The 25128-nt window shown below is 42.2% G+C and overlaps 2 protein-coding genes across 2 annotated transcripts in view; one reads left to right on the top strand and one right to left on the bottom strand.

Annotated features, from left to right (window-relative positions):
* The first annotated feature begins 3985 nt into the window (after window positions 1–3985).
* LOC129816193 (trace amine-associated receptor 13c-like) overlaps window positions 3986–25128 on the top strand; it is a 34115-nt gene continuing 12972 nt past the window's right edge. Inside the window, exon 1 of the mRNA XM_055870432.1 lies at window positions 3986–4043. Coding sequence (XP_055726407.1) covers window positions 3986–4043 — 58 coding nt within the window. The remainder of the gene's footprint in view (window positions 4044–25128) is intronic.
* On the bottom strand, window positions 14202–15933 carry LOC129816726 (trace amine-associated receptor 13c-like). The gene has a single exon (XM_055871545.1). The coding sequence runs from the start codon at window positions 15624–15626 to the stop codon at window positions 14667–14669; it is 960 nt and encodes a 319-aa protein (XP_055727520.1). The 5' UTR covers window positions 15627–15933; the 3' UTR covers window positions 14202–14666.

Here is a 25128-nt window from a genome sequence, read left to right as displayed (position 1 = left end):
TTTGATTTGATAGGCGTTTCGTAGATCCAGCTTGGAGAAGACAGTGGCCTCCTGGAGCAGCTCGAAGGCTGAGGAAATGAGTGTTAGCGGATAACAGTTTTTCACAGTGATGTCACTGAGTCCCCGGTAGTCAATGCACTGCCCCAGGGTCTTGTCCTTCTTCTACACGAAGAAGAACCCTGAGCCAGCGGGAGAAGAGGAGGGACGGATAAATCCTGTAGCTAGGGAGTCCCCAATGTAGTCCTCAATAGCCTTGGTTTCTGGTCCCAACAGCGAGTACAGACGTCCCAGGGGCGGCGTGGTGCCAGGGAGAAGGTCAATCCCGCAGTCATAGGGGCTGTGTGGCGGAAGGGAAGTGGCTCGGGCCTTGCTGAACAACTCTCGGAAGATCCTGGTACTCTGCGGGAATGGCAAAGAGGTCTGGAACCACCTCCGAGAGCAAAGGAAGACGTCCTGGGGCAGGTTGCACCGACTTCAAAACAATGGGAATGGCAGAACAGACTCCAGCCCATCATAGCACCCGTAGAACAGTTGATGAGTGGAATGTGTCGCTGGAGTCAGGAGAATCCCAACATCATTGGAATCTGGGGGGACTTGATGAGCAGGAACTGAATGGTCTCGCTGTGATTCACTGACACACGTAGGTTGATGGGAGTGGTGTTATTGGTGACCCGACCTATAGAGAGCACGTCCAGCACGGTGCATGGTGTCGGGAAACAGTGCCACTGCCCTTTTCGGTGACTCTCGAGGAAGGTCGGGAAACCTTGGGTGCTCTCGGCCACGGGACCGTCGGGGACTTCCAGGATGGCTCGAAGGCGAGGTGAAATCTCTGGACGAGCGAGTGACATCGAATTCCCTGCTCATCTGTCATTCCAGCAATCTCCCATCGATGTGGATGGTCAAAGCGATGAGGGAGCCAAGATCCATGGGTAACTCCTGCCGGAGCTAGATTGGCCTCCGGGCAGCTTCTAGAGAACGAGGCATCGAAAACCTTCCTCACCTCTCCCACGAACCCCCCCCCCAGGCTGACGCATATGGCCGGCTGCTGTTCCCATACGGCGGTAGCCCAGGTGAGAGCCCTCTCAGACATCAACATGATGAGGTAGGCTATTTTGGAGCGATCTGAGGGGAAGGAGGAGGGCTGAAGCTCGAAAATGAGGACAATCTTTGCTAAAAAACGCCCGACAGGTGCTCGGCTCTCCATTAAATAGTTTCGGGGGATATAACCCGGGGATTCAAGGAAGGTGGAGTGGCCGGTGGGGCGGTGCTGCTAAATTGAATTGTTCATGTAGCATGTCCAACACCCGGTCATGGCACTCAGCCAACGTTTGAACCCCCTCCCATCAGCCCACGAAGCAATTCCTCATGCATACCAATGGAGGCTCCTTAGGAGGAGATGTCGTTGGGCAGCTGGTCCGGGTCTGCTGGGTCAGTCAGGGCCAATTCCTACTATCAGATATGAAGGTAAGACCCAGATGCGGACCACGTTGGATAACCAATAGTTTAAAAATCCCAAAGGGGCAGGCAGACAGACAGGTTAAGGCAGGCAGGGGTCAAAAGTCTAGAGAAGTGGGGGAAAGGTACATTACGGCAGGCAGGCTCAGGGTCAGGGGCAGGCAGAGTCGTCAGGCAAGCAGGCTCAGAGACAGGACAGGCAAGGGTCAAAACCAGGAGGGCAAGAAAAATAGAGACTGGAGAAAAGCAGGAGCTGAGACAAACCGCTGGTTGGCAAGACGAACTGGCACAGACAGACAGAAAACACAGGTATAAATACACAGGGGACAATGAGGAAGAAGGGCGACACCTACAGGGGGGTGGACACAATCACAAAGATAGGTGAAACAGATCAGGGTGTGACACAAACAGGCAAAATGTCAGTAGAGAGATAAAGTGGAGTCACAATTCAACGACTCAGACAAGGGATTTATTAATAATTCAGTTCAGATCGACATTTTTATAGTCTATTGAACGTTCCTATGGAATTCCACTATTTTGATTGCATTTGCTATAAACATGTACACCATAAACTTATGCTATCTCATCAACTTAACTACTGTCAACTTTCCTAAACACTGACTAGCTGACATGTGGCGTGCCGTCATGACTCCTGAGGTTGTGGAATATGTTCCAAACTGAGCACTGACATCACCCAAACCAGTCAGTCAAAACAGTTATCATATTTAGTCTTTTAGTGACCAAAACATCACCAATACTATATTTTCCCCATTAAAATGCTCAGTTGAGTACCTTTTCTCTCATCTCTAACGATCAATAAGGTTGAAGGACAGGCTAGGTGGGCACAGCAACATCCAAACCCGTCATGCATTCATACATTACATCATGCTTTCACAAATTATTTGTTTATCCAACCATTTGTTAATTTGTGTGTTCACTTGAGTATGTTTTGTTGGTTGGGGTGGTGTGTGTGTGTCTGTGTGTGTCTGTGTGTGTGTGTGTGTGTGTGTGTGTGTGTGTGTGTGTGTGTGTGTGTGTGTGTGTGTGTGTGTGTGTGTGTGTGTGTGTGTGTGTGTGTGTGTGTGTGTGTGTGTGTGTGTGTGTGTGTGTGTGTGTGTGTGTGTGTGTGTGTGTGTGTGTGTGCCTACTTTGCTTGTTTATGTACTTCTTTATCTCTGGGTAATTTGGTTATGATATCTATTGACCGCTATGTTGCTGTGTGTGATCCCTTATTGTACCACTCTAAAATAACAATAACAAGAATCATGTGTTGTATATCCATTACCTGGTGCTGTTGTATCATATACCGTGCTGCTAATATACAATTTTTTGTAAATGTACAGGTACCGAGTAGGTGTTTGAAAGAATGTTTCACTGTTGAAATAACATGGAGTAATATAATTGACCTTGTAATTACAACGGTTGTCCCGTGCTCTATTATTATAACACTTTATGTGAAAATCTTTGTGGTGGCCAGATCACAGGCCAGAAATGTATTTTCTAAAGAGGCTGCCAGTGTGTCTGGTGTTAAAACTGTACAGGCAAATAAGTCTGAGAGAAAAGCAACGAAAACTCTAGCTATTGTTGTTTTCACCTATTTCATTTGTTGGATTCCATTTCTATTTTCTTCTTTCTTTCTTGTGTCTTTTTTAAGTGACAATTTATCATTTATCATCGGTCTTCTACCACTTGTTAATTCTTTTATCAATCCAATAATTTATGCTTTCTTTTATCCATGGTTCAAAGGGACAGCTAAACATATTTTAACTCTGAACCTATGTTTGACAAACATAAGTTTAATATAGTTTTGTAATACAATTGTTGTAATTGCTTCTTTCATGTAACAATACACTGACATGATTTATCTCAGTGTTGTTATCATATATATATATGTAGTGTTGATACAGAATAATTAGTCTGGATTGGAATGGAATGACTTGGAGAAGGCAACAGAAGGAGTAAGCTTGTTTTCTAAAAAAACTATGTGGACATTTTCGTTTGTATATTCCAAATAACAAAGTATTTGGTTGTTCAATGTTATTTAATGATAACTAGTATGTAAGTATTCTAAACGTACATTTTGAGGACGTCATGAGTCATCATGTATGTTTATCATCACCCTCTAGTGGCTCAATTGGGACACAATGCCTTCAACAAGTGTAGTAACATTTTTATGTACAATATGATATCAGATAACTTCCAAGTATAACTCAATGGTGTATAACTCCAATGGTGTATAAACGTATAACTCAATGGTGTATAACTCCAATGGTGTATAAACGTATAACTCAATGGTGTATAACTCCAATGGTGTATAAACGTATAACTCAATGGTGTAATGTGTAAGTAGTTGATGGTCAAATGAAAGAATATGCAATTATGGGTAACACTTTATAATGTTTGGTAATAAACTATTTGTAAGGAATTTACAGTTTGTTCACCTTTTTTTAATCATTACTCCCACATTTGTTAAATTTTAGTCAGCTAGGCTTTCTCACATTTATAAATAACTACTACAGTATATACATCAATGATTCAACACAACAGTGCAGGAGACCACAGCAGACACTTCAACCTCAACATACTGGGTATGAACACTACCACTACTCTCACTACATCTCTGCTGCCAGGTCAGGGGTCACACCAGAGCAGCTCTCTCAGATACTGTTTACTCTGAATGAATATAGAGATTGTTAACACTTTATAATAACACTTTGTAATAAAGAATGTGTAATGGAATAGTAAAACATTTAATCATCATTCATGTTATACTCCCACATTTGTTTTAATATGCTATTTATTCACACATTTATAAACAACATAGTATTAAATAATAATGATTCAGAAGATCATTCGTAAGATGTTTAATAAATATCCTTATAAACCATTTACTGATGATTAGTACAGTCATTTTGCAGTCCCTAATCTAAAGTGAGGACTATTCATACATCCTAATACTTTATAAATGTTTTGAACAGTGACCTGTGTAATTTATCACAAACATGGATGGACATGCTATTGGTTCTCAAAATGACCTAGAAAAAATCTATGGTTAAACAATAAGCACACAACACAGAGGATGTTAAAGGAAATATATTGAACATTTTATTCCAAAACATTCACACTGTTGTAGTAGTGTGCTGAAGGAAGTAATGTGTTTGTCTGAAAATGATAACATTCTTGTTTGTTGGCAGTGACTACCAAAACCAAAGTGTGGTTTGCAGTCACTCATTAGAAAACAAATCACATTTCATTTTGTATGGGTCACAAACATGTATTTATCAGATGTTATTGCGGGTATAGCGAAATGCTTGTGCATCTAGTTCTGACAGTGCAGCAATATCTAACAAGTAATATCTAACAATTTCACAACAAATACCTAACAAACACAAATCTAAGTAAAGGAATGGAATTAAGAATATATGCATATATGGATGAGCAATGTCAGAGCGGCATAGACTAAGAGCAGTTCATAGACTGTTTACAGGGTAAGGGAACCAATATATGAATGCATAAATTAACTGAACATTACGTTTAAAGGGTTAATATCTTTAATACACTACAAAATCAAATCAAATCTAATTTTATAGGTCACATAAACATATTTAGCAGAGGTTATTGTGGGTGTAGTGAAATGCTTTTGTTCCTAGCTCCAAAATTGCAGAAGTATCTAACAATTCACAACAATACACACAAATCTAAAAGTAAAAGAATGGAATTAAGAAATATATAAATATTAGGACAAGCAATGTCTGAGTGGCATTGACCAAAAATACAGTAGAATACAGTATATACATATGAGATGAGTAAAGCAGTATGTAAACATTATTAATAAAGTGACTAGTGTTCCATGATTAAAGTGACAAGGGATTCCATGTCTATGTACATAGGGCAGCATCGTTTAAGGTGCAGAGTTGAGTAACTGGGTGGTAGTCGGCTAGTGATGGCTATTTAACAGTCTGATGGCAATGAGATAGTAGCTGTTTTTCAGTGTCTCGGTCACAGCTTTGATGCACCTGTACTTATCTCACCTTCTGGATGACAGCAGGGTGAACAGGTCGTGGCTCGGAAGGTTGATGTCCTTGATGATCTTTTTAGCCATCCTGTGACATTGGGTACTGTTGGTTTCCTGGAGGGCAGGCAGGTTGCCCCCGGTGATGCGTTGGACCGCACCACCCTGTGGAGAGCCCTAAGTATTCAGACCCTGTACTCAGTACCTTGTTGAAGGATTGTTGCCATCGATTACAGGGTATGACGCTACAAGCTTGGCACACCTGTATTTGGGGAATTTCTCCCATTCTTCTCTGCAGATCCTCTCAAGCTTGGTCAGGTAGAATGGGGAGAGTCGCTGCACAGCTATTTTAAGGTCTCTCCACAGACGTTCGGTCAGGTTCTAGTCCGGGCTCTGGCTGGGCCATTCAAGCACATTCAGAAACTGGTCCCGAAGCCACTCCTGCATTGTCTTGGCTGTGTGCTTAGGGTCATTGTTCTTTTGGAAGGTGAACCTTTGACCCGTCTGAGGTCCTGAGAGCTCTGGGGCAGGTTTTCATCAAGGAACTCTCTCTGTACTTTGCTCCGTTCATCCTTCCCTTTATCCTGACTAGTCTCTCAGTCCCTTCCACTGAAAAACATCCGGACAGCATGATGCTGCCACCGCCATGCTTCACCGTAGGAATGGTGCCAGGTTTCCTCCCAATGCGATGCTTGGAATTTGCAAATTGTGTTGATGTGAGCCATCACCAGCCTTTCAAAGCACTTCATGGCTACGAACGTGAGTGCTACGGGTCGGTAGTCATTTAGGCAGATTGTCTTCGTGGTCTTGGCCACAGGGACTATGGTGGTCTGCTTGAAGTATTTTGGTAATACAGACTCAATCAGGGACATGTTGAAAATGTCCATGAAGACACCTGCCAGTTGATCAGCCCCGCAGTCGTGTGAATGTTGACCTGTTTAAAGGTCTTACTCACGTTGGCTACGGAGAGCGTGATCACACAGTCATCCGGAACAGCTGATGCTCTCATGCATGCCTCAGTGTTGCTTGCCTCGAAGCGAATATAAATGTGATTTAGCTTGTATGGTAGGCTCGTGTCATTGGGCAGCTCGCGGCTGTGCTTCCCTTTGTAGTGTGTAATAGTTTGCAAGCCCTGCCACATAAGACGAGCGTCGAAACTGGTGTGGTACGATTCAATCTTAGCCCTGTCTTGACGCATGACCCCTGACCTGGCAGCACTAATAGTGATGTAGTGAGAGTAGTCGTAGTGGGGTTCAACATTTTGTCAAGGTGGGAAAGGGCAGTGTGGAGTGTGATTGTGATTGCATTATTTGTTTATCTGTTGGGGCGGTATGCGAAATGGAGTGGGTCTAGGGTTTCCAGGATGATGGTGTTGATGTGAGCCATGACCAGCCTTTCAAAACACTTCATGGCTACCGACGTGAGCGCTACGGGTCGGTAATCATATAGGCAAGTTACCTTAGCTTCCTTGGGCCCAGGTACTAGGCTGCTCTGAGTGAAACATGTAGGTATTACAGACTCAATCAGGGAGAGGTTGAAAATGTCAGTGAAGACTCTTGCCAGTTGGGTCCGAGCATGCTTTGAGTACACGTCCTGGTTGTCCATCTGGCACCGCGGCTTTGTGAATGTTGACCTGTTTAAAGACCGAGAGCGTGATCACACAGTCGTGTGGATCGGCTGGTACTCTCAAGCATGCTTTAGTGTTGCTTGCCTCGAAGCGAGCCTAAAATGCATTTAGCTCGTCTGATAGGCTCGCGTCACTGGGCAGCTCGTGGCTGGTTTCCCTTTGCAGTCTGTAATAGTTTTCAAGCTCTGACACATTCAAACAGTGTCAGAGCCGATGTAGTAGGATTCAATCTTAGTACTGTATTGACGATTTGCCTGTTTGATGGTTCGTCTGAGGATATAGCGGGATTTCTTACAATCGTCCGGATTAGTGTAAGAGGTAGCTTGAAAGAGGTAGCTCTAGGCTTTAGCTCAGTGCGGATGTTCCCTGTAATCCATGGCTCCTGGTTGGGATATGTACGTGTGGTCACTGTGGGGATGACGTTGTCGATGGACTTATTGATCAAGTCAAATCAAACTTTATTTGTCACGTGCCAAATACAAGAAGTGTAGACCTTACTGTGAAATGCTGAATACAACAAGTGGAGACCTTACTGTGAAATGCTGAATACAACAAGTGTAGACCTTACTGTGAAATGCTTACTTACAAGCCCTTAAAACTTATTGTCAATAGGGGGGCGCTATTTTCACTTTGGAAAAAATCGAGCCCAATTTAAATGGCCTCGTACTCTATTCTAGATCATACAATATGCATATTATTATTACTATTGCATAGAAAACACTCTCAAGTTTCTAAAACTGTTTAAATTAAATCTGTGAGTAAAACAGAACTCATTTTGCAGCAAACTTCCAGACAGGAAGTGAAAAATCTGAAAACGAGGCTCTGTTTCAGGACCTACCTATTCAATTGCCTAATATTTATCGATATGCATGCACCTCATACGCCTTCCAGTAGACGTCAACAGGCAGTGGAAGGTGGAATGGGGTGTCTAGCTTGATCTGAGGTCGAACAAGAGCTTTTGGAGTGGCAGGTCAGGAATTTCCTTTCTCTACCTAGGCGCGCGAAGCACCCCCATATTGTCTTCTGATAAGCGTTCGGTATACACGGCTAATATCTCCGGCTCTGATTTTATTTGATACATGTGATAATAACGTCGTAAAGTATGTTTTTTCAACCGAGTTTTATCAGATTATTCAACGTTTATTGGGACTTTTGGAGTTTTCCGTTCTTTGCGTCGAGAGAAACTGGGAACGTCATCAACATTGGCTAGCATTGTGGCACGAATTCGACAGGAGAAAAGGACATTCTAAAACCAAACAACGATTTATTCTGGAAATAGGACTCCTTGTACAAGATTCTGATGGAAGCTCAGCAAAAGTAAGAACAATTTATGATGTTATTTCGTATTTCTGTGGAAAATGTTATTTCTATTCTCTGCCGTTTTGGCGGGCGCTGTCTCGCAATAACGCAAGCTGTTTGTTATGGTAAAGTTATTTTTTAGAATCTAACACGGCGGTTGCATTAACTTCTCACGAGTCACCAACCCTGATCCGGTAGCACCCCCCACCCCCCCCCCCCCCCCCACTGAGTAGCATAGCTAGCATAGCGTCACAAGTAACTTGTAGCATCTAAATATCATTAAATCACAAGTCCAAGACACCAGATGAAAGATACAGGTCTTGTGAATAAAGCCACCATTTCAGATTTTTAAAATGTTTTACAGGGAAGACACAATATGTAAATCTATTAGCTAACCACGTTAGTAAAGGACACGATTTTTTTACTCCCAACAGTTTTTTCCTGCGTCAGTAGCTATCACTAATTCGACTAAATAAAAATATATATAGCCACTAACCAAGAAACAACTTCATAAGATGACAGTCTGATAACATATTTATGGTATAGCATAGTTTTTTTTTTTTTAAATGTGCATTTTTCAGGTATAAATCACAGTTCTACATTGCAGCTGCAATCTGAAATAGTGCTGACCCAGCCAGAACAATTACAGAGACCAACGTCATATAACGAATTACTCATCTTAAAACATTTCAGAAAAATACACAGCGTACAGATATTGAAAGCCCAACATCTGGTGAATCCAAACAATATTTCAGATTTATTAAATGTTTTATAACGAAAACAAAATGTAGCGCTAAATTAGCATAGCTATACCAGGCAGATTCGGCTAGGCGCCCACGGCCAGTTCACATGCACAACAGATATGATATAACATCGTAAATTGGGTCTTACTATGGCTGATCTTTCATCAGAATGTTGATCAAAGTGTCCTTTGTCAAGATGAGTCGTTGGTTCCGTTCAGAATTGTTCCTTTCCCACTCCATTTAGCACAGGTACTGGTCGAGTGGCACGGATCTCTCAAACGTAAATAAAATCAGACAACGGAACACCACAAAACTCCCGAAAAAATTCAAATAATCTGATTAAACTATATTGAAAAAACATACATTACGATGATATGGTCACATGTATCAAACAAAATTCGACACGGAGATAGTTTTCATCCATAACGCCAGCAAAACAGTACACAATCGCAGCTCCAACTCGTGCGAATCAGAAAACCGGAAGTTGTCGGTCACGCCAAAGAAATAGGTCTTATTTCACGTCAGTACCAGATAAACAAAGAATTTCTCCTCTGACGTCCTCTTGACACCCAGAGGAAGGCGAATGAAGTGTGTTTCTGGTCATAGGGGTCATGACCATATATAGGCAGAGCGTTGAAGCGAGCATAGACTTCTTGCATTCTACTTCTTGGTCAGGGAAAGTGCTGTCAAATGACTTGTGTATCACTCAGAGACAAAATTGAAACGGTTTTAGAAACTAGAGATTGTTTTCTTTCCAATGGTATTATTTATATGCATATAGTAAGAGAAATAATTGAATAAGAGGCAGTTTAATCTGTAGAGCAAATTATGCTAATGGAAAAATAGCACCCCCTGTATTCTCAAGAAGTTAAGAACCAGTGTATCTTTCATTTGCCATACAACAAGTATTTTTTAGTAAAGTTTATGATGAGTTCTTTGGTCAGATTAGGTGAGTGTCCAAAATAGCTCCGGACATTCTGGTGAATCGATGCTACATATTCACAATGTATAACCACGGTTTGCAGCTCTAAATATGCACATTTTCGAACAAAACATAAGTGTATTGTATAACCTGATGTTATAAGACTGTCATCTGATGAAGTTGGTGAAGGTTAGTGATTAATTTTATATATTTTGCTGGTTTTTGCGAATGCTATCTATGCGGTGAATAAATGCGGTTGTGTCTTTGGCTATTGTGGTAAGCTAATATAATGCTATATTGTGTTTTCGCTGTAAAACACTTAAAAAATCAGAAATATTGGCTGGATTCACAAGATGTTTATCTTTCATTTGCTGTACAGCATGTATTTTTCATAAATGTTTTATGATGAGTATTTAGGTATTTCACGTTGCTCTCTGTAATTATTCTGGCTGCTTTGGTGATATTTTTGATGGTAGCTGCAATGTAAAACTATGATTTATACCTCAAATATGCACATTTTCGAACAAAACATACAGTTATTGTATAACATGTTATAAGACTGTCATCTGATGAAGTTGTTTCTTGGTTAGTGACTAATTATATCTCTATTTGGTCGGTTTTGTGATAGCTACCTATGCGGTAGAAACATGGTGAAAATATGCGGTTGAGTCTTTGGCTATTGTGGTTAGCTAATAGAAATACATATTGTGTTTTCGCTGTAAAACATTTAAAAAATCGGAAATGATGGCTGGATTCACAAGATGTTTATCTTTCATTTGCTGTATTGGATTGTGATTTCATGATATTTATATGCTATTATTTACTTGTGGCGCTATGCTAGGCTATGCTAGTCAGCTTTTACTGATGAGGATGCTCCCGGATCCGGGATGGGTGTTAAGTAAAGGTTTTAACCAACAGTGCAGTTCAAGAAGAGTTAAGAAAATATTTACCAAATGAACTAAAATAACTATAAAAAGTAACACAATATCATAACAATAACAAGGCCATATACAGGGCATACCGGTACCGAGTCAGTGTGAGGGGGTACAGGTTAGAGGTAATTTGTACATGTCGGTAGGGGTGAAGTGACTATACATAGATAATAAACAGCGAGCAGCAGCAGTGTACAAAACAAATGGAGGAGGTGGGGTTTCAATGTAATAGTCCGGTGGCCATTTGATTAATTGTTCAGCAGACTTATGGCTTGGGGGTAGAAGCTGTGAACTGTAATGTTCAGTAAGTTATGTATTTACATATTGGTTTCCTTACCCTGTAAGCAGTCCATGAACTGCTCAAATAAGTGACTGCAATCCACGCTTTGGTTTTAGTAGACAAAATCAAAGCATTTTCGGATGAAAAATGTTACTTTACTCAGAACATGTTGTTTCATGTTATTAAATGATAAATAGAATCTAAGTATTCTAAAGGTACATTTTGAGAACATCATGAGTTATTATGTATGTTTAACATTACCCTCTAGTGGCTGATTTGGGACACAATGCCTTCAACAAATGTAGTCAAATTTAAATGTACAATATGCATGATATCAGATAAAATCCAAGTCTATCTCAATGGTGTATTGTGTAAGAAGTTGATGGTCAAATTTAAGAATATGCAATTATGGGTAACACTTTATTATAGCATTCAGTAATAAACCATTTGTAAGGAATTTACAGTTTGTTCACCTTGTATTAATCATTACTCCCAAATATGTTAAGTGTTAGTCAGGTAGGTATTCTCAAATGTATAAATTACTAGTATATGCATTAATGATTAGGCGCAACAGTGCAGGAGACAACAGCAGACAGTTCAACTTCAACATACTGGGTATGAACATTACTACTACTCTCACTACCACTACTCTCACTACATCACTGCTGCCAGGTCAGGGGTCACACCAGAGCAGCTCTCTCAGTTACTGTTTACTCTGAAGGAATATAGAGATTGGTAACACTTTATAATAATATTTAACTAGTTAAGTCAGTTAAGAACAAATTATTATTTACGATGACGGCCTAAACCAGCCAAACCCAGAAGACACTGGGCCAATTGTGTGCCGTCCTATGGGACTCCCAATAACGACCAGTTGTGATACAGCTGGATTTGAACCAGGGTGTCTGCGGTGACACATCTAGCACTGACATGCAGTGCCTTAGACCGCTCCACCACTCGGGAGCCCAAATTGTGTCCAATCAATTAAATCTACCACAGGTGGACTCCAATCAAGTTGTAGAAACATTTCAAGGATGATCAATGGAAACAGGATGCGCTTTAGCTCAATTTCTAGTCTCATAGCAAAGGGTCTGAATACTTATGGCCCTCCAGAGGGTGGTGCGGTCCAACTCATCACCGGGGGCAACCTGCCTGCCCTCCAGGACACCTACAGTACCCAATGTCACAGGATGGCTAAAAAGATCATCAAGGACAACAACCTTCCGAGCCACGACCTGTTCACCCTGCTGTCATCCAGAAGGTGAGATAAGTACAGGTGCATCAAAGCTGTGACCGAGACACTGAAAAACAGCTTCTATCTCAAAGACATCAGCCTGTTAAATAGCCATCACTAGCCGACTACCACCCAGTTACTCAACCCTGCACCTTAGAGGATGCTGCCCTATGTACATAGACATGGAATCACTGGTCATTTTAATAATGGAACAGTAGTCACTTTAATAATGTTTACATGCTATTTTACTCATCTCATATGTATATACTGTATTCTACTGTATTTTTTGTCAATGCCACTCAGACATTGCTTGTCCTAATAATTATATATTTCTTAATTCCATTCTTTTACTTTTAGACTTGTGTGTATTGTTGTGAATTGTTAGATACTTCTGCAATGTTGGAGCTAGGAACAAAAGCATTTCACTACGCAATAACGTCTGCTAAATATGTTTATGTGGCCTATAAAATTAGATTTTGATTTGATTTTGTAGTGTATTAAAGGTAGTAACCCTTTAAATGTAATGTTCATTTAATTTATGCATTTATATATTGGTTCCCTTACCCTGTAAACAGTGTATGAACTGCTCTTAGTCTATGCATCTCTGACATTGCTCGTCCATATATTCATATATTCTAAATTCCAGTCTTTACTTAGATTTGTGTGTATTAGGTATTTGTTGTGAATTTGTTAGATGTTACTTGTTAGATATTGCTGCACTGGCAGAACTAGATGCACAAGCATTTCGCTACACCCACAATAACATCTGATAAATACATGTTTGTCACCCATACAAAAGGAAATGTGATTTGATTTCTAATGAGTGACTGCAATCCACACTTTGGTTTTGATAGTTACTGCCATCATTTTCAGACAAACACATTACTTCCTTCAGCACACTACTACAACAGTGTGACTGTTTTGGAATAAAATGTTTAACATATTTCCTTTAACATCCTCTGTGTTGTGCGCTTATTGTTTAACCATTGATATGTTCTAGGTCATTGTGAGAACTTAAGGAGCGTCTGGTCCTGCTGGAATATCTACCAATAGCATGTCCATATTTTTGTGATAAATTACACTGGTCACTGTTCAAAACATTTATATAGTATTAAGAAAGTATGAATAGTCCTCACTTTAGATTAGGGACTGCAAAACTACTTTACTAATGATCAGGTAATGGTTTATACGTTAATTTATTAAACATCTGATGAGAGATCATATAAATAATTTTTACATACTAAAAAAGTTGTTTATAAATGTGTGAATAACCAGCTTACTAAAACAAATGTGGGAGCAATGATACATGAATGATGAATAAACGATTTACTAATCCATTATACATTCTTCATTACAAAGTGTTATTATAAAGTGTTACCAATCTCTATATTAATTCTGACTCCACAGCCTCTGAGAGAGCTGCTCTGGCGTGACCCCTGACCTGGCAGCAGTGATGTAGTGAGAGTAGTGGTACTGTTCATACCCAGTATGTTGAGGTTCAAGTGTCTGCTGTGGTCTCCTGCACTGTTGTGTTGAATAATTAATGCATATAGTAGCTATTTATACATGTGAGAATACCTAGCTGACTAACATTTAACACATGTGGGAGTAATTATTATTAAATGGTGAGAAAACTGTAAATTCCTTACAAATAGTTTATTACTGAACATTATAAAGTCTTACACATAATTGCATATTCTCACATTTTACCATCAACTACTTACACAATACACCATTGAGATAGACTTGGACATGATCTGATATTGCGCAATATTGAACAATTCAACTTCAGTACACTTGTTAAAGGCATTGTGTCCCAATTCAGCCACTAGACGGTGATGTTAAACAACATATAGAATGACTCATAACCTCCTCGGAATGTACTTTTAGGAGACAAACACAGGCTTTGGTATTTGGAATATACAACCCTAAATTACTACAATGTATTTTTTAAAACAAGCTTATCCGTTCTTATGCCTTCTCCTAGTCATTCCAATCCAATCCAGCCAAAACATTCTGTATCAACACCACATGTACCTATGATGACAACACTGAGATAAGTCACGTCACTGTACTGCTACATGAAAGAAGCAATTACAACAATTGTATTACGTAACTATGTCAAACCTATGTTAGTCAAATGTAGGAATAAAACATAGGAACTATGAACGCCTTAACTTCAGAGTTAAAATATGTTTAGCTGTCACTTTGAACCATGGATAAAAGAAAGCATAAATGATTGGATTAATTAGGGAATTAACAAGTGGCAGAAAGCTGATGATAAATGATAAAACATTTTCACTTAAAAAAGATACAAAAAGGAAATGAAATAGTGATGGCATCCAACAAATGAGATAGGTGAAAACAACAATAGCTAGAGTTTTTGCTGCTTTTCTCTCAGACTTATTTGCCTGTACAGTTTTAACACCAGACACACTGGCAGCCTCTTTAGAAAATACCTTTCTGGCCTGTGATGTGGCCACCACAAAGATGTTCATATAAAGTGTTATAATAATAGAGCATGGGACAACCATTGTAATTACAATATCAATGATATTACTTGATGTTATTGCTACAGTTAAACATTCTGTCAAACACCTACTGGGTATCTGTACATTTACAAAGTTTTTTACAATAACAGCATCGTATATGAGACAACAACACCAGGTAATGGATATACAACACATCATTCTTGATGTTGTTATTTTAGAGTGGTACAATAAGGGATCACACACAGCAACATAGCGGTCAATAGATATCAAGACCAAACTGCCCAGAGATAAAGAAGTACATAAACAAGCAATGTAGCCATGAAACACACAAAAATATTCCCCAAAACCCCAGCATGGTTCCATTATTGCTACAGTCATTACTGGTATCACAATCAGTCCCACCAGGAGATCTGACACAGCCAGAGAGAGGATGAGCAGGTTGGTTGGAGTGTGGAGCTGCTTGAAGTGAGAGATGGAGATAATCACCAGTACATTCAAAAATACTGTAACTGCTGAAATCAATGAGAAGAAGATGTACAGTGTTATGTAGATAGATGTTGATAGCAAAACCTTTCTGCAAGAAGAATTTCCGTCTTGAAAACAGTATTGAATATCTTCATGTTTCTCCATTCGTAATAAAAGGTAAAAATGCTGAGGTCCTTCTCCTGCTTGGTCCTGTGTGTGACCCTGTCAGGTCCGCCTTCTGACAAACTCTGAGCTCTGCCTCTCTATTTATCCCTGAGTTACTGACAGAAACTCCCCTCCCCAGGATCTCTCTGCACACACACACACACACACACACACACACACACACACACACACACACACACACACACACACACACACACACACACACACACACACACACACACACACACACACACACACACACACACACACACACACACACACACACACACACACACACACACACACAAACGTGAGCACACAAACGAACAAACGGTTGGATAAACAAATAATTAATGAAAGCATGATGTAATGTAATACGGGATTGGATGTTGCTGTGCCCAGCTAGCCTGTCCTTCAGCCTTACTGATAGTTAGAGATGAGAGAAAAGGTACATTTTCTCCAAATCAAATCAAATCAAATGTTATTTGTCACAAGCGCCAATCAGGTGTGGACCTTACAGTGAAATGCTTACTTACCAACAATGCAGTTTTAAGAAAAAATAAATGTTAAGTGAAAAATAGATCAGTAAAAAATAATAGTAACAAATAATTAGAGCAGCAGTAAAATAACAATAGCAAGGTTATATTCAGGGTGTACCGGTACAGAGTCAATGGGCGGGGGCACCGGTTAGTCGAGGTAATTGAGGTAATATGTACATGTAGGTCGAGTTAAAGTGACTATGCATAGATAAATAACAGAGAGTAGCAGCACCGTAAAAGAGGAGGGGGGCAATGCAAATAGTCTGGGTAGCCATTTGATTAGCTGGTCAGCAGTCTTACGGCTTGGGGGTAGAAGCTGTTAAGCAATCTTTTGGACCTAGACTTGGCAGTCCGGTACCGCTTTCGTGCGGTAGCAGAGGGAACAGTCTGTGACTAGGGTGGCTGGAGTCTTTGACAATTTTTAGGGCCTTCCTCTAACACAGCCTGGTATAGAGGTCTTGATTGGCAGGAAGCTTGGCCCCAGTGATGTACTGGGCCGTACTCACTACCCTCTGTAGTGCCTTGCGGTCGGAGGCCGAGCAGTTACAAATACCAGGCAGTGATGCAACCAGTCAGGATGCTCTCGATGGTGCAGCTGTAGAACTTTTTTAGGATCTGAGGACCCATGCTAAATCTTTTCAGTCTCCTGAGAGGGAATAGGCTTTGTTGTGCTCTCTTCATGACTGTCTTAGTGTGCTTGGACCATGATAGTTTGTTTGTGATGTGGACACCAAGGAACTTGAAGCTCTCAACCAGCTCCACTATAGCCACGTCGATGAGAACGGGGGCATGCTCGGTACACATTTTCCTGTAGTCCACAATCATCTCCTTTGTCTTGATCACTGGCACCACACGTCCAGGTCTCTGACCTCCTCCCTATAGGCTGTCTCATCTTTGTCGGTGATCAGGCCTACCACTGTTGTGTCATCGGCAAATTGAATGATAGTGTTGGAGTCGTGCCTGGTCATATGGTCATGCAGTCATGAGTGAACAGGGAGTACAGGAGGGGACTGAGCGGGCACTCCTGAGGGGCCGCTGTGTTGAGGATCAGCGTTGCGGATATGTTGTTACCTATCTTTACCACCTGGGGGCAGCCCGTCAGGAAGACCATTCTAAGCATTATTGATGGAAAAATATAGTAGGGGTGATGATTTGGTCACTAAAAGGTTTTTAAACATGGGAAATAGGATAATTGTGCAGACTAACTGTTTTTGGGGATGTTAGTGCTTGGAACATAATCCACAACCTCAGGAAACGAGATGGTAAGTCACATGTCAGCTGGCTAGTGTAGGAAAGCTGACAGTAAGGAAGTTGACGAGAGGGCATGACTTCATGGTGTACACGCTTATAGCACATCAATCAGAATGAATAGTGGGATTCCATAGGAACATTCCATAGACGTTAGAAATGTCCATCTGAACTGAATTCTAAACCATATTTCTTCAAGTCGAGGGAGACTTTGTCTCAGTTACATCATGGGGACAAGTACTTTTTGTCAGACATCAGAACAACCAAAATGTATTGTGACCCAATCACCCATTGATGTTTTTTTAATGTGACTAAGAAATGTGATTTCCAGTTCGGTTCAGTTGTATCGATCAGTGATCTCAAAAGCACTTCAAGTAATTAGGGGCAGTTCAAAATGTACTGGGAATATTTTCATTAAACTTCCCCTTGTACTGTAAAAACAAATGTACACACCCTCCCCCCTCATAGAATTAACTCTAGATAATGCTTAGAAACGTGGTTATCGACATTGCCACTTCAGCATACTTTGTGGCAGTCGATGCCACCCAGGGCTACGGGCCAGAAGGTTGAGGGATCACCGACCACCACGGACGAGCTCAATCTCCTTGCATGTTTCATTAGGCCTACAACACGATGAGAGCTGGCAATTATAATCTAGGGAGATATTAGATATACCGACTTCGGGCGCTTCAATATCATGGCTTGCATTTTCAACATCACAATATTCAGACTTGACAATAGTGACAAACAGAAAATACATCCCTCCCTACCTTCTAGGCCTTACCAGTATCGAAGGCTTAGCTTTAAAATCTGACATGTTCATTAAATAGTACCCGCAAAACACCAGTCTCAACGTCAACAGTGAAGAGGCGACTGTGGGATGCTGGCCTTCTAGGCAGAGTTCCTCTGTCCAGTGTCTGTGTTCTTTTGCCCATCTTAATCCTATATTTTTATTTGCCTGTCTGAGATATGGCTTTTTCTTTGCAACTCTGCCTAGAAGGCCAGCATCCCGGAGTCACCTCTTCACTGTTGACGTTGAGACTGGTGTTTTACGGGTACTATTTAATGAAGGATCATCAAAAGTCGTGCTTTAAATTCTCGGACATCCAAAAGATTCCTACATGCCCTTCCAGACGCCCTCCGCCTACCCAAGGACGTCAGAGTACAAAATCAGTTCACCACCTAACTGAGGAACTCAGTTTAACCTTGCGCAATACCCTTGATGCATTCGCACCCCTAAAAACAAAAAACATGTGTCATAAGATGCTAGCTCCCTGGTATACAGAAAATACCCGAGCACTGAAACAACTTCCAGAAAATTGGAAAGGAAATGGCGCTACACCAAACTAGAAGTCTTCCGACTAGCTTGGAAAGACAGTACCGTGCAGTATCGAAGAGCTCTCACTGCTGCTCGATAATCCTATTTTTCCAACTTAATTGAGGAAAATAAGAACAATCCCAAATTTATTTGTAATACTGTCGCAAAGCTAACTTAAAAGAAGCATATAACTTAAATCTGCATATTCCTCCAAAGCTCAGTTGTCCTGAGTCTGCGCAACTCTGCCAGGACCTAGGATCAAGGGAGATACTCAAGTTTTTTAGTATTATATCTCTTGACACATTGATGAAAATATTCATGGCCTCTAAACCTTCAAGCTGCATTCTGGACCCTATTCCAACTAAACTACGGAAATATCTGCTTCCTGTGCTTGGCCCTTCTATGTTGAACAAAATAAAAGGATCTCTATCGACCGGGTGTGTACCAAACTAACTAAAAGTGGCAGTAATAGAGCCTCTCTTGAAAAAGCCAAACCTTGACCCAGAAAATATAAAAAAACTATCGGCCTATATCGATTCTCCCATTCCTCTCAAAAATTTTAGAAAAAGCTGTTGCGCAGCATCTCACTGCCTTCCTGAAGACAAACAATGTATACGAACGCTTCAGTCTGGTTTTAGACCCCATCATAGCACTGAGACTGCACTTGTGAAGGTGGTAAATGACCTCTTAATGTGTCTATCTATGTAATGTGTATGTATCTATGTAATGTATCTGTGTAATGTATCTATGTAATGTATCTATTTAATGTGTCTGTATCTATGTAATTGCAACGAATGTCGGCGGGATAAGGAGAAGAGGACCAAGGTGCAGCGTGGTAAGTGTTCATATTACCTTTAATAAAATACGAAACACTTGACGAAACAACAAAAACGACAAACGAACAGTCCTGTAAGGTGAACACACAAAACAGAAAACAACCACCCACAAACACAGGTGGGAACAGGCTACCTAAGTATGGTTCTCAATCAGAGACAACGATAGACAGCTGCCTCTGATTGGGAACCATACTAGCCCAAACACATAGAAATACAAAAACAAGGACAACATAGAACACCAGACATAGAATGCCCACCCTGATCAACCAAAATAGAGACATAAAAAGGATCTCTAAAGTCAGGGCGTGACAGTAAGGTGCGGACTCCGATCGCAAGACATGAAACTATAGGGGAGGGTCTGGGTGGGCATTTCACCGCGGTGGCGGCTCTGGCGCGGGACGTGGACCCCGCTCCACCTTAGTCTTGGCCCACTTAGGTGGCGCCTCTGGAGCGGGGACCCTTACCGCCGACCCCGGACCGGGGACCCTCGCAGCGGGCCCCGGACAGGAGGGCAACTCTGGCTGCTCTGGACAGGAGGGAGACTCTGGCTGCTCCGGACAGGAGGGAGACTCTGGCTGCTCCGGACAGGAGGGAGACGCTGGCTGCTCCGGACAGGAGGGAGACTCTGGCTGCTCCTGACTGAAGCCCGTCGCTGGAGGCGCCGGACTAGAGGGCGTCGCTGGAGGCTCCGGATTAGAGGGCGACGCTGGAGGCTCCGGACTAGAGGGCGTCGCTGGAGGCTCCGGACTAGAGGGCTTCGCTGGAGGCTCCGGACTAGAGGGCGTCGCTGGAGGCTCCGGACTAGAGGGCGTCGCTGGAGGCTCCGGACTAGAGGGCGACGCTGGAGGCTCCGGACTAGAAGGCATTGCTGGAGGCTCCGGACTGACGTCCTTCGTTGGAGGCCTCGTGCCATAACTCCTCACTGGAGGTTTCGTGCCATGGATCCTCACTGGAGGCTTCGTGCCATGGATCCTCACTGGAGGCTTCGTGCCATGGATCATCACTGGAGGCTTCGTGCCATGGATCCTCACTGGAGGCTTCGTGCCATGGATCCTCACTGGAGGCTTCGTGCCATGGATCATCACTGGAGGCTTCGTGCCATGGATCATCACTGGAGGCTTCGTGCCATGGATCATCACTAGAGGCTTCGTGCCATGGATCATCACTGGAATGGAGAGACACACAGGAGGCCTGGCTCTGAGAGAAGGCACAGGACTCACCAGGCTGGGGAGACATGCAGGAGGGTTAGGGCTTAACACAGGCACAGAACTCACCAGGCTGGGGAGACATGCAGGAGGCCTTGTCCTTGGCCGAGGCACCGGATGCACTGGACCGTGGAGGCGCACTGGCGGTCTCGAGCGCAGAGCTAGCACAACTCGTCCAGGCTGGATCCCCCCTGTAGCCCTGCAAGTGCGGGGAGTTGGAACAGGCCGCACTGGGCTGTGCTGGCGAAACGAGGACACCGTGCGTAGGGCTGGTGCAGTATACCCCGGGCCGGGGAGACGCACTGGAGACCAGATGCGCTGAGTCGGCATCTTCCCTCCTGGCTCGATGCCCACTCTAGCCTAGCCGATTCGAGGAGCTGCGATGTAGTGCACCGGGCTATGCGTGCGCACTGGGGACACTGTGCGCTTCACTGCATAACACGGTGCATGCCCAGTCACTCTCTCGCCACGGTAAGCACGGGGAGTTGGCTCAGGTCTCCTACCTTAGTCCGCCAATCTCCCCGTGTGCCTCTCGTGCCCGTTACCTCGAGCCAATTCCTCGCAGAGTCGCCGCTCCGCTCTAGCTGCCTCCAGCTCCTCTTTCGGACGGCGATACTCCCCCGGCTGTGCCCAGGGTCCCTTGCCGTCCAATATTTCCTCCCATGTCCAGGAGTCCATCCTCCCACGCTGCTTGGTCCTTTGGTGGTGGGTAGTTCTGTAACGAACGTCGTCGGGAGAGGAGAAGAGGACCAAGGTGCAGCGTGGTAAGTGTTCATATTTTAATCAATCAACTGAACACTGAACAGAACAACAAAAACGACAAACGAACAGTTCTGTAAGGTGACGACACACAAAACAGAAAACAACTACCCACCAACACAGGTGGGAACAGGCTACCTAAGTATGGTTCTCAATCAGAGACAACGATAGACAGCTGCCTCTGATTGGGAACCATACCAGGCCAAACACATAGAAATACAAAACAAGGACAACATAGAACACCAGACATAGAATGCCCACCCAAACTCACGCCCTGACCAACCAAAATAGAGACATAAAAAGGATCTCTAAGGTCAGGGAGTGACAGCCGGTGCACGGAATACCCAGCCAGCTCTATATTATCTGTGTCGTTGTTCAGCCACGACTCGGTGAAACACAAGATATTACAGTTTTTATTACTGTGGCCTACGAATTCTCAGAAGGCAGCCCGACCTCCTTTCCCTTCTTCTTCTTCTTTTCTTTACGCAAATGACGGGAGTTTGTGCCAGGTCTCGAGAAACGGGATATCTTTCACGTCGGACTCGAGCGCGTTCTTTGGTATTTTTCTCCGGTAAAGACAATAATGATTCTCCGTCTAAAATTGTATCGTTTATTTACATATTAGGGTACCTAAGGTTTGATTATAAACGTTGTTTGACTTGTTTTGGAAAAGTTTATTAGTAATGTTTAAAATTAATTTTGTATTTTGATGGAGGGAAACTGGGTGGATTATTGACTGAAGCGCGCCAGCTATACTGAGTTTTTATGGATATGAAGAAGGACATTATCGAACAAAAGGACCATTTGTGATGTATCTGGGACCTTTTGGAGTGCCAAGAGAAGAAGATCATCAAAGGTAAGGCATTTATTATATCGCTATTTCTGACATTCGTGGCGCGCCTGCCTGGTTGAAATATGTTTTTCATGCTTTTGTATACGGGGCGCTGTCCTCAGATAATCGCATGGTGTGCTTTCACCGTAAAGCCTTTTTTAAATCTTACACAGCTGCTGGATTAACAAGAAGTTAAGCTTTATTTTGATGTATTACACTTGTGATTTTATGATAGTTAAATATTTATAATTCTGTAGTTTGAATATGGCACTCTGCAATTTCACCCGGATGTTGGCAAGGTGGGATGCTACCGTCCCACCTTCCCATAATAAGTTTTAAGGGCATAATTATTAACCTCTAGGCCATGGGTGTCAAACTCTGGCCCGCGGGCCAAATTTGGCCCGCGGGGTAATTATATTTGGCCCGCGAGACAATACCAAATTACTACTAGAGCTGGCCCGCCGGTATTATACAGCGCATTCACCGCTAATACTACGAATCCCATAATGCTCTGCTGTTGTTTTCGCGCGCCAATCAGGACAGGACCCAGAAACGCCCTCTCCTCTGTGACAGTAGTCATAGCAACATAGACGCTACAACTGTCAGCGCGCTATCCCTTCCCAAAAATGGCGAAAAGAAAGGCAGAAAACAGGAGCTTTCTGGGCAAGTGGGAGGCAGAATATCTGTTTACATATGTAAAAGACAAACCTGTTTGTCTTGTTTGTGGAGTCAACGTGGCTGTAAGTAAGGAGTAGAACATTAGACGACACTATGAAACGAAACACCATGACAAATACAAGGACCTGGACATGACTCAAAGGAGCCAGAAAGTAGAGGAGATGAAAAGAAGTTTGGTTTCACAACAGAATATGTTCAAAAAAGCCACATCACAAAGTGAGGCTGCTGTAAAGGCTAGTTATATAGTGGCAGCAGAGATCGCAAAATCAGCCCGGCCCTTTAATGAGGGAGAGTTCGTGAAAAAGATTAGATCAGTGTGCAATAATTAACGTTTTCTTTGTGCACTTTTTCTTGCTACAAGGCATGGGCTTGAATGGTTGATTATTAGCCAGTGGAAAAAGTTTTAAAAAGTTTATTTTGGTATTTAAATCAGAAGGCTGCAAATAGAAAAGAGGCATACGATTTTTATTTAAATTTTATTTATTTAATAAATGAATGCCATTGATGTGTTTTTTCATTTGAAATTCGATTTTGCATGTCTCCACTATTAAATTATATATTGTATGGTAATAAGCGATGCTTGTTCCATATTCAATGTTAAAGCAAAACTTGTTTGGGTCCATATTAAAAGGTTCATTTGTTCAATGTTGGCCCGCGACTTTGTTCAGGTTTTACATTTTGGCCCACTGGGTATTTGAGTTTGACACCCCTGCTCTAGGCCATTGCAAACTATTAGCCACAACCCTGGGTCAGTGATGCAGCGCACCACGGCCACCCCGGGCAGCAATCGATTTAACACACTGCTGCAATACCCATGCTCTAAAGAGGTTAACAAAGCCATCTACACAGCCGTCAGCAACGCAGCAAAGGAGTACAGCCTGCAGGTATATGGTACGTGAACAACAACATCAGAATAGTACCAAATGTATGTGTACAGTATGTGTGTGTGTGTGTGTGTGCGTGCGTGCGTGCGTGCTCATGTATGTTAATATACAGTATGTGTATTTTGTCCCTCCAGTCTCGCCCAGGATGTGTGGTCAGAAACAGGTCCCAGAAAACTTGAGTGTATTGGTGAACAACCCTGTGTCTCTTACCTGTGAAGCCTCTGTCATCCCTCGTCCAGCTATCACCTGGCTGAAGGATGGAAACACAACAGCGCAGGAGACCGCAGCAGACACTTCAACCTCAACGTACTGAGTATGATCTCTACGACTACTCTCACTACATCACTATCAGAGTGCTGCCAGGTCAGGGGTCATGCCAGAGCAGCTCTCTCAGATGCTGTTTTGTAGCAACATTTTTAGTTTTTTACATTGGATAAAAATAGAGACTCGTTCACACTGCTATTTCACACCCTCTTAAGCCTTAGCTCCACCCATGTCTTTAAGGACTCACGTGAGGCCATGTGCTAAACAGAGTGAGTAAGGTAGTGTAGTAAACAACCAAATATTTCAAGACCAAAAGTGGTGAAAGTAGTAGCAAAAATATACTTTGTCTAGTCCCATCCATTATCTCAGCCAATCATGGCTAGCGGCAAGGTTCCTGACTTTTTCCGTGGCTAAACCAACTAAGCTCGTAAATGTATTTTTTTTCTCGTATTTACAGATAGCATACACTTTTGTTACATGAAAGTTGCACATGAAAGTTGCTCATACGTTCCAGAAGGCATTTCTGCCAACAAAAAAACACATTTTATTTAGAATAAATGTTTACGGTCAAATGCCTCTTCTGGGAAGTAGTGACGTGTGACATATGCCTAGTTTCCTGAAATGAGTCACATATAGAGATTCAGTAACACTTTATAATAATACCTTGTAATAAAGCATTTTTAATGGATTAGAACATTGTTTTTTCATCATAAATGTGTCGTTACTGCCACATCTGTAACTGTTAGTAAGCTAGTTATTCACACATGTATTAATAAGTTATAACTAGTAAGCTGGTTATTCACATATTTATTTACCTCTTAAGGATCAGACCATTCAATATCCTCCTAAAATGACATCAGTCCATCACAACTTTTTCCCACTGACATTTATCGATAGCGCCTGATAAATTCAGGGCAGCAATATTATTGAGAGCAGTAG

Source organism: Salvelinus fontinalis, chromosome 19, assembly GCF_029448725.1.
Source record: "Salvelinus fontinalis isolate EN_2023a chromosome 19, ASM2944872v1, whole genome shotgun sequence".
Lineage (NCBI taxonomy): Eukaryota > Metazoa > Chordata > Actinopteri > Salmoniformes > Salmonidae > Salvelinus > Salvelinus fontinalis.
The sequence above is the reverse complement of the archived record's forward strand: the minus strand, read 5'-3'. Positions and strand labels throughout refer to the sequence as shown.

Bases quoted from the DNA above. Each gene is read 5' to 3' on its own strand.
- LOC129816726 (XM_055871545.1), bottom strand. From the start codon at position 15,626: ATGGAGAAACATGAAGATATTCAATACTGTTTTCAAGACGGAAATTCT.